The 11351-nt window shown below is 35.5% G+C and overlaps 1 protein-coding gene across 1 annotated transcript in view; it reads left to right on the top strand.

Moving 5' to 3' along the window:
* LOC116844000 (suppressor of lurcher protein 1-like) overlaps window positions 1-5425 on the top strand; it is a 246524-nt gene extending 241099 nt beyond the window's left edge. Inside the window, exon 3 of the mRNA XM_032815035.1 lies at window positions 3791-5425. Coding sequence (XP_032670926.1) covers window positions 3791-3975 — 185 coding nt within the window. The 3' untranslated portion in view covers window positions 3976-5425. The remainder of the gene's footprint in view (window positions 1-3790) is intronic.
* Window positions 5426-11351: the final 5926 nt, after the last annotated feature.

The following is an 11351-nucleotide window of genomic DNA, read 5'->3' as shown; positions in this document are numbered from 1 at the left end:
GTTTCTTTTAAAAATAAAAAGATCGCATCAGTTATTATATTTTGTGCTTCTAATTGGAGAAAAATTGTGTAAATGGAGAATAATCGTCAATTTTAATGAATTTTAATAAACAAATATTGCTTAAATGGAAGAAATTTTATGAAATAGGGTAAACTCGCATAAGATGGCCATACTTTTTTAAAATGCCAAAAAAAATACATTTCTTATTGTTATTTCTTAATAATATTTAGTATTGTAATACATTACTTCATTGAAGCCTACATAATATTATCAAAGTTAATGGGAAAATACTTTATTGAAATTATTTATTACAAAATATCAAAATATGAGCATTGGTCATCTTACCTGAATTTTTCAGACAAGATAAAACTTCAGACGGTCATAAAATTAAAGAATAAATAGCCCATACATATTTTATGTTTAATGATGTACCTATTGTTTTATAAAATAATGATAAAACACAATTTGACATATTTATTTTAGTATAGGATATTTAATACATATTATTTGTGAAAAATATAATATACATATAAAGTAAAAACATCTACTACAAAACTTAAATTCTAAATGTAATCTTCTGATTAAAATATATTGCACATAAGATTTAATGTAATATTAAGAATAATTTTTAAAACATAATAATTTTTGTTTTATAAATGTTCATAAAATAATAGTAAGTTATCTTAGTTAGTTTTTCACTTCAAAATGTGAATAAAATACGGTTATACTATTTATAAACAAACAGTGAAAACAAAAATAAAAACCGCATATTATAATTAACATATCTTCTTTATATATCTAACGTTGATTTTGATAGCTTAACTGTAATTTATTCGACGTTACAACAAGTTTCAGTGGACACAAAAATTTTACAGATAGTCGAAAATGAACATATAGTATACGAGGGTAGTCCCAGAAGTACCCGGCCTAACAAAGAAAACACAAAAATTTTGAAAAAATATATCTTTATTTCTCAACATAGTCCCCTTTTAGCTCGATACACTTTTCCCAGCGATGTTCAATAACTTCGATACCATGTTTATAGTGAGAACCATCGAGTTCCTCAAAATAGCCATCAACCGCAGACTCCACCTCTTCATTGTTAGCAAATTTTTTACCACCAAGCCATTTTTTCAAGTTTGGAAATAGATAATAATCTGAGGGGGCTAAATCTGGTGAATAAGCGTGAGAAAGCAATTCAAACTTTAACTCATTGATTTTGACCATCGCAATAACGGACGTGTGAGCCGGTGCATTGTCATGATGAAACAACACTTTCTTTTTCGCCAAATGCGGACGTTTTTTCTTGATTTCATCACTCAAACGCTGCAATAAGTTCACATAATACTCGCCGTTGATTGTTTTTCCTTTTTGAAGATAATCAATGAAAATTATCCCACGCACATCCCAAAAAACTGACGCTATAACTTTGCCAGCCGATGGAGTTATCTTCGCCTTTTTCGGAGCCGATTTTCCCCTTTCAGTCCATTGTTTCAACTGTTCTTTCTCAGGTGTGAATCGACGCGAAAACTCGGCCTTATTACTGCGAAACATCGCCAAACACTCGATTGAAACATCCTCACGACGCTGTTTTTGTTCAATTGTGAGCAAACGGGGCACCCATCGTGCGCACAGCTTTTTCATGTCCAAATTTTCAGTCAATATGCGATGTACAGCACTTTTTGATATGCCTACCATGTCAGCTAACTCGCGCACTTTTAGTCGACGGTCATCCAATACCATTTTGTGGATTTTCGTCACCATTTCTGGCGTGGTCACCTCATTTGGTCGACCACTGCGATGTTCGTCTTGGCAGCTCTTTTAAACGGCCTCTTTTAAACTCTGCCACCCAATATTTTATTGTTGTAAACGAGGGAGCAGACTCCCCCAGAGTAGAATCTAGCTCAGTTTTGATATTGGTTGGACTCAGACCTTTCAAATGAAAGTATTGTATCACATAACGATGACCAATTTTCTCCATGTTTACAAAAGTACTGAGAGCGTTCACTATTGATGGCTGCCAAACTAATACTAAACAACGTAGAGTTTTGAAACTTTAAACTTCAGCTTTATAAGGTTTTTTTCAAACAACAACCGCCATCTATACGTCAGGTCGGGTACTTCTGGGACTACCCTCGTATATATACTTTTGTCTCATACTCGTTCAAACGCGCAGCAATCGTGAGGGCGATTCTTTCCCCTCGTAACAGGCTGTTAACAGTCCCGCTACTCTTCCTCTCTTTTTCTCTCTCTTAGATCACTTCATGTAACTTAAAACTTATAATGCCGAAGGTTCGCCGCGATTTTCGTTGAGCTCCGTGCGTTATTCTTCCTTCGAAAGTTGCGGAAGTCTCTCTCTTTCTCTCTCTCTCTCCCTGCCCCCTGCCCTCTCCCTCGTTTTACGAGCACCGAGAGCTTCGCGGCATTTGCACCGCGGTCGAATTTCAACTTCTTGTTCCACGCAGGCGGCTCTACACGCCGAATCGCTTTATTTTCAACAACAATGGGCGCACAATAAACCGGTATATTACACACCCCGGTACACGTACCGTTGCGGCATAGAACAGGGAGGGAGAGAGAAGGGAAGAGAGAGTGAGAGAGGGGGGAGGGAAGAGAGAGAAAGAGAAATAGAAAAGTAGAAGAAAAAATACAGAGGAGAGGAGAGGAGAGAAAGAATCACTCCCTTCGCATTACGCCGAGTTACGGGATACAATGGGGTCCCCAAAGCATAAAACTGGTCGAGAACGTTCGAGCTTTTGTACCGGTGGTATAACTCAAGTGTCGCGCCATTATTTAACCATAGATACGACGGGTCTTTGCATTCTCCCGTGTGTCCACCGACGAGGAGTCCACTCGCGCCCCGGCTAACGTAAAAGTTAATTGAAAAACAGGAAATTAAATTTTCGCTATTCCCACACGCGCCACGCAGCCACGGCTCCTCCGGATAATAGGAGCCCCCTCCCGCCGTGCCCGCGTTCGGCCGGCTTTTGCGAAACAACGGCTCCTCTATAAATTATCGACTTGCTTAATCATTCGCCGTCTGATCCGCTGGATAGCCGATTGTGAGAGGGGCCGCAGCGGCAGGAGCTGGAGCGGCGAGGGCACGGGGGCGAATTTATGTTGCATCGTTTCTGTATCGCGTCCACGACGGCGCGGGTCACGCGGCGCAAATGAATCCCGCGGGAAAGTCGTAACGGCCGCGATGTCCTCGTTAACGATTATTAATCGTCCGTTTTTGACCGCGCGGACAATTCGTTTGTCGGGCGCATGACGCTCGCCGCGTGGAGTTATTATGTGTTTCGTGTGAAATTCCCCTTCCAGCTCTCCCTACCCCCCCCTCTCTCTCTCTCTCTCTCTCTCTCTGCCTCTGTCTTCCTCGCCCGAAAGGTCAAACTTTAATTTAATTCTTTGAGTCTGACACCAGAGACACGGCTGGTAGGTGCGAGAAGAACAGACGACGTTAGATCGATACGCGAGCCGACGACTTCATTTTGGAAATAAGAAAACTTTCTTCGTGTTCGCGCCCCCTCGCCAGTGCAGTGGAACCAGTGTCAGATGGTGAATTTCATTATCGGCGAGGCCCGATATCTTTGCATTAAAATCGTTCGGCGACGAGACACGTTGCGCGCGTCTGCCAAAGCTCACAGTTGTCGATTCCAGATAAGACTCGCGCTGTCCAATATTATCGGAACTTTGCATCACCTCGGTCATCCTCCCGCGCGCGTATCAGTCCGAATTTCCCGGATTTGTCGCTGATGTAAACTGCATGGATGGCTTCTTCTCTTTGCAGGTTGTTCTTGCGTTGTGTATAGCAGCTCGGACAGGCCTCAAGGTGGCACTTTCATATCCCCTGATTTTCCCAGGCGATATCCGGCGAACATCGATTGCCTCCTTTACACGTTCGTCAGTCACCCGGACGAGATCATTGTTTTAACGTTTGACCAGTTCAACATTCGTCGCTCGTCGTCCGAGTAAGTAGCACTGCATTTATTTTCGAGCAGCCAACGTTTACAAATTAGATACTTCCATAGAGTTTGACCTAAAACTGAGTTAAATTAAAGTCGTGGAGTGAGTTCGACTTTTATGTCGATTCAGAATGATTATTTAAAAATGGCAAAAACCGCAGTGGTTATACTCTACTCTCTAAAGAATGATGCCACTAGTCCATAGGTCATGTGTCTCATTTCTAAGCAGAGAAAAATACACTTAAAATGGGCACCAAATTAAAAGTCTTAATGAGCTGATTATGAAGATATAGGTTTTAGAGCCGCCCAGTATATTGTTTCAACACTACGATCCAAAAAGATCCCAAATTTTAGGTTATATTCAAACTGATGTTTCTTTAGCAAAACTTAACGAATTTTAAAAATTCAAAATGCTACATTAAATAAAGTTAAATAGAGAATTTAATGGTATAAATTCCATGTTTCAAATTGATCGGAAGTAAAAGATTCCAATTGGAACATCAACTCCCGGTCGATTTTGGAACATAAAGCGCATAGGAAAATGTAACCTTAACCTACTCAAAAACATTAGAAATACTCAAATCGTTTTTGTTTGACTATTTTAAAAGCTGGATCAAACAAAATTCAACTTTTGAAATGAAATGAAATGAAAGAAACATAAAGAAAGTAGCCTAAAATTTGAAAACTTTTTGGACCGTAGTGTTGGAACGATACACTGGACGGTTCTAAAACTTATATCTTTATAATCAGCTCATCAAGACCTTTAATTTGGTTCCTTAATATGACATAATTTAAGTACATTTTTCACTGTTCAGAAATGGGACACATATTGGCGTCATTCTTTTACGGAATAAAATTTCCCATAAGAGGATGCTGAAGTCGATGACGAACTCGAACAATGCAGAAATAATCGTCGCTAACACGACTATGCTATCCTTTTCATATTTTTTGTACATATAGAGTTTACGTAAATATTTTTGTAAATTGCTTTGTTTTACTATATTCAGCGGAAAATCTAATATATATGCATGTGTAGAAATCTTCTTGCAAGCTTTTTTGAGATAGCTTTCTTAGATTTTGAATTCAGATGCGAAGGTATACTCGAACGTTTGCATATTGTAGCATTCACTGGATCGATAGTCCCTAAAAATTTCCAAGCAGCCGCATTCGTTTCTACCTACGCGTTTCTCATGACTGTTGATTGATCTAGCAAGCGAGAATATGTTCACAGTTAATGTGACATTTTGACAGCTTGACGTTTCATGCGCGCGTATACATTTATAAAAAGGGTTACTCGCCTTCATGTGACGTGTAATCAGTAGAAATGAAAGTTTTAAGAGAGAGAGGTAAGTACATGATTATACAATTAATTTAGTAAAACTATATAATTGCAACTAATTATATGAATTGATTTTTGTTACGTGTCACATGGAAGTGAATAACCTCTTTTATACAAGATATCTGATAACTCACAGAGAAGCCGTAGTAAACAGATAGATTAGGTCAAATTGAACAAAAAATTTCTCTACTATTTTGCCAACAACCACGTAAAATTTTGAGTTATTAATCAAAGAAGATTTGTGAATGATTACGCGTAATAAGGTGGATAAGTTGTGATAGCAATGTCTGCCTCTGAATATTTATATATTATATCAAACTAAAAAGTCCTCTACCATTTTCCAAATAACCACGTATATGTTTAGTTATTAATTCAAGAAATTTGATGTACAATTGTATGTGTTAATCCACCAATTGTTTAAATTAATAACTGAACATCTACGTGGTCATTTAGAAAATGGTAGAGAACTCTTTTTATTCAGTTTGATCTAATATACAAGCATATAATGGCAGACGCCGCCATCACAGCTCATTTACCGTATGGCGCGCAATCATTCACGAATCTTCTTTGATCAATAACTTAAAATTTTTAGTTTGGTTTTTTGTAAAATGGTAGAGGAATTTTTTGCACAGTTTGACCTAATCCAATTGTACACTGCGGCTCCTCTGTGAGTTATCGGGTACCCTGCAGATGTATACAAAACGTCAAGCTATCAAAATATCACTTTGACTGTGGACCATTCGTTGGATCAATCAACGGTCATGAGAAACGCGTAGCTAGATACAGATGCGGCAGGTTGGGAATTTTTAGTGACTATCGATCTAGTGAATGGTATTGCACCCACGCGTTTGAGTGTACAGCAATGTTTCTTCAAAATTTTTCTGTTTGGATCATCCACATTTTTGGTATGTACATACAAGTAGCAACACTTTTGGCTTAGGCAAATATTACGCTAACTAACAGCTTGAGATTTAACATTTTTTTCAGTTTCATTACATATTGAGCAACGCTCCTATTTATTTTTGCACGTACCTTCATTGCGTAGAAGCATTTGTAATACTATACAACCAATATTGCATAAACTTTGTAGAAGAATGTAAGTATTCTGGCAGTAAAGTTTTCAGCTTCAGGATCCTTTTAAGAAGCTTAGAGTAAATCCTGGCTCTATATGGAGAGAATATTTCAATTAATGGGGATAAATATATTCCTGTGATGGGAATAAATATATTCCTGTGATAGAGGAATTCATTAGATTCACTCTTGAATTTCGAGTGAAGATATCCATTCAACGATTCAGGATAGAGAGGTCACTTTATATGAGTGAAAAGTCACTCAAATTCGAATGATTTGGTTACCACTCTATTTCTTCAACGGAATTTCTTGGAAAAAATTTAAAGAATTAAATTTTTGTAACGAAATTTCTTTCAAAATAACTCGTAAAAATTTACTCAAAGTGACTGTGAAAAACAGCCACTTGGAATCGTACGAGTGAATGAATCATTTAAGATAAAATTGAATTTTGATTTCATAGAAGTGAATGTTGCAATCGATTAGAGAGAATTTGTTACTACGAAGTGGTTACTGGGATCCATTAAATATTATACATTGCACAATTTTGAGTGAAAAAATTTATTAGGCCATTTAAATTGGAGAACTCACCATATAAGTAAAAAGTCTCTCGGATTTAAGTGACTTGATTGTTTACTTGTCCAATGGAATTTCATTCAAAGAAATTTAAAGAGAAAACTCCCTAAATTTGTTAGAATATAATTTCACTCAAAATGAGTGAAATTAACTTCAAGCGATGATAAAAATCGTAAGAATAAATTGAAATCGTTATTGAGATAGTAATCAAAATCGTAAGAGTGACCAGATAAGTTATCAAGTTTGTTAGATGTAAAATAGGTTATAGATGAAAAAAGTTAAAAAGAACCGACGCAAGGTTTTGAACTTCATATAAATGCATATTTTAATGAGAATGAATTTGTTCTTGTGGGGCGGTGAAATACATTAGATTCATTCTTCGACTTCGAGCAGAAGTTTTCCTTCAGCGATTCGGGGTGAAGAATTTATGCTATATGAATGAAAATCATTTAAATTCAAATGATTGTCTTTTTACTTCCTGAGTGAAATTTCACTCACACTTGAAGAAGTTCAGAGAGTATGAAGTGAATAAAAATACGTGTATATCACTTCTTTGTTGTACTTCTTCAAATTATATTAACATAGCTTAATATAAGCAATTTGTAAATTTCACGAACTCATGATGTCATGTTGCGCACAATTTCATACATGATATAATGCGCTGCTTTCATAGATTATAATTAGGCGGGCTGTTTCGCTATGGTCAGCGCTGGCAGCCAGCATTATGTTAACGGATAAATTATCCATGCGCGGTGATTTGCCGTGCCTAATTCGGGCCTTCCGTTATCCGATAGAGTCAATTCGCGGCTGTCTGCCGCCAATGCCGGAATGCAGTCATGTACTGTGTGTTAAATTATACCGATACGCATATGTACGTTCGCACTTGCACACATACACGCGTATATTAAAGATATGTAGAGAAAGCGTGCTACAACACGCATATTTCTAACGTTACATCTGTGAACATTACGGCCGCTGCAAACGAATAATGTTGGTCTCCTTTAGCAAGCGTGCCGACAGTTTGGCCGGTTAAGAACACGTTCAACAAGCGCACGTTTCTCGTTTCCTAATGAAAACTTGTCGCGTGATATTCCAATTAACTTTCTTGTGTTGGTACTTACTTAGATATATAGGATGTCTATTTAAATCCATATTCACACACACACAGGAAGTATACATTGCAACTCGATTTACATCTACTCTTGTAAAGTATCTGTGAGGTACTTTACAGTATCTCACAGAGTTTTGTTTAAGAAATGAAATATATACTTGAAACTTTACTCGAGTCGAAATTTTGATGCTACTTTGACGCACTTAAGGATATTTTGCGCCTACTTAGACGGTTTACAGCCTAGGTAAAACCTACTTTGACGATATTGATACACATTAACTTCTCTTTTGAATCTTTAACTCTACCTTGTCAAAATTTTGACGCTACTTTGACTCTCTTAAAAATAGTTTGAGCCTACTTAGATAATCTACAACCTAGGTGAAACCTATTTTGACGATATTGACATTCATTTCTGAGTCAAAATTTTGACCCTATGTTGAACCTTGAATTTTACACCGCAGTAGGAGCTAAGATAGCAAAGTAGGTTTATTTCTAATGATATAATTTACTCCTACTTTGACCCTGATAATGTCTGAAATATATGCAACAAATAAAATATATATTTTGTATGCTATTTGACGTTTCTGTTTCTGTTTTATTTATTAAATTTTTTAAATATTTCTATAAAATATATATATTCTATGTAGGAGCTAAAGCTTCAATAGAGGTTCGCAACTAAACCTATTTTGCTTCCTAAGTTCCTACTATTATATAATCTACTTTGACGCTAAAGAAAGCGAAAGCGGAAATTCCAGACATTATCAGGGTCAAAGTAGGAGTAAATTATATCATTAGAATTAAACCTACTTTGCTATTTTAGCTCCTACTGCAGTAGAATTCAAAGTTCAACATAGGGTCAAAATTTCGACTCGGGTATCTACAAAACATTGACATTTTCTTACAAAGTTTATGCCGTGATGGTCACACAGAATTACAGATGCTCTTGCACAATAAAAGTACGTGCAAAAATGAGTTGGAACATTGTTCAATATATGATGGAAACGATAAAAAGTTTTAGAATTGACATCTGGAGCTCTCGGTTAGCGTAAATATTTGCCCGATACAAAAGTTCTGCAGCTTGTGCATACTAAACATGTGTTTGGTTCATTCAGAAAAATTTCAAAGAACACTGTTGTTGCTTCACAACTGAATTTAAAAGCTCAAAAATACGGGAAGTTTGTAATAATAGTCCTGCAGGTCTGTGGTTACGTTTTCCATTCAATATAGTAAAAAGTAGTACGCTATTTACATAAGATCTATACAGTCGATATAATATATTTAACATTTACTAGACTTAGCAGTTGCAGTAAAAATTTTTAACCACGCGTAATATGTCTACATATTTGTGTACTGTTAAGATTACTTCGAGGTAACGTTGTCACATTTCCTCGGAATAATTGACTTACGAATATTTAAAAGCATTGCGTAATCGTGAAATTTGGTCGTAACTAGATATGGTGAATGTTAAAAATAAGGTGAATATTCCAGTTGGTGACAGTTGCACCTATTTCTCTTTTAATAAATCAATTAATATGAGTTCATATATTTATTCTAAACAAGCATCCTTATTCTAAATTTTATATATTATCTATCATAACAAATTTCGGATAAAATTAGAAGTCATAGTAAATGCTGGATCATAAAATTCTTACAAGCGTACTGCTGGCGGCGTCAGTTCGAACAGTTACGAACTAAGTTCGTATTTTTAAATCTCTATTGTTATTCGCCGACATTTCAGAAACTGACAATTAATATCACATGTCTACTTGTTAGATCTATATAGTTATTCCTTAACTTCAAGCGATTGAAGTGATTATGACAAAGTTAAGAGAAGAGGTTAAAAACTATTTTATAAGCAGAGAAAATAATAAGACACACAATTTTCGCACTTAATTTATATATGTCACTAATTTGTACTAATTATATTTATTTGTCCGCATTTTTTAGTAATAATTTGAATAAATATGACATAAAATAATATAAACGTTCCTATTTATAAAAAAAATATATTGTTTATAAGTCTTATTTATTAAGAAATAGTATTAATGTCATAACTTGCCTCTCTAGAATTTATTAAATAGTATAAATATACAGAATATCTGACGATTACATATACACATTTCGTGTACGTGTAGATTAGGTCAAGTTGAACAAAAAGTTCCTCTACCATTTTGTGAACAATCACGTAAAATGTTTAACTGTTGAATAAAGAAAATTGGCGAATGATCGTGTATAATATTATGAATGAAGTATCGTAGAGATAGTGTTTGGATCGCGCTAATCAGGGTTAGACTGCATGCCATTCCTCTCTAGTCTCTCATCGCTCGATACTTGAGTAGAGTAAAATTACATTAGATGAGCATCGAGTGTCGAGCGGTGATGGACTGGAAGGGAATGGCGTGCGGAGAGCGCTGATTAGCACGATCTAAACAACTCCTCTACTACACTCCATTTATAGTATTACGCAATCATTCGCTAATTTTCTTAATAACTAACGATTTAACGTGTTTACAAAATGGTGGAGGAATTTTTTTGTTTACTTTGATCCAATTTATACTTACACGAAATGAGATATTTTATCGTCAGACACCTTATATATGAATTATTAACCTATAAATTGATATATGTATTTAAATCAATAGGGAGTTAATAATATATTTATGGTTCTGTACCGGTTTGTGATATTTGAATTATATACAGGGTGGGTCACTTTAACTAGTACGGATAATCATCTCATAAATTAAGCGAAATATCAAAAAATGTTTCAGACAAAAGTTGTAAGGTTCAAAGTAGGACATCTGAAGGTGACCTTGATTTTGACGACCATTGTCAAGGTTATTTTAAAGTCACGTTGAGTTTTTTAAATGGAATCTCTTACTTTTTATTGTATAATTTTGTAGTTTATCTCGAGAGCTTTCCAAAATACTATAATAACGTATTTTTTTACGTATTTTTTACTATAGTAATGTATTACTATAATAACGTATTTTTTCATTAAGTAGTTTTTGAGTAATGAAACTTGAAAGTTACAGTACCGGCGGCATTAGCATTACCCAAGGTATATGCGAAGATTGCTGAGTCGGATTTACACTTCTTTCGTGCGTGCATGTGTGAGTAGGTTGATTTACCACTCGTTGCGCGTTAATATCCGCTTTATCTACATTTTTTTGGAGTTGAATATTGTCAATAGTGCATTAAGAAGGCTATTTATAAATCAATTATTTATTACAAAATATTATACATTTCTATAAATTTACTTTATTAAATAATAAATGTTAATTTGAAATGAGGA

The sequence above is a fragment of the Odontomachus brunneus genome, unplaced genomic scaffold (assembly GCF_010583005.1).
Source record: "Odontomachus brunneus isolate Ranch 3 - 2012 unplaced genomic scaffold, Obru_v1 Obru_scaffold_038, whole genome shotgun sequence".
In the NCBI taxonomy this organism is placed as follows: Eukaryota; Metazoa; Arthropoda; class Insecta; order Hymenoptera; family Formicidae; genus Odontomachus; species Odontomachus brunneus.
This window is presented reverse-complemented; position numbering and strand designations above follow the sequence as displayed.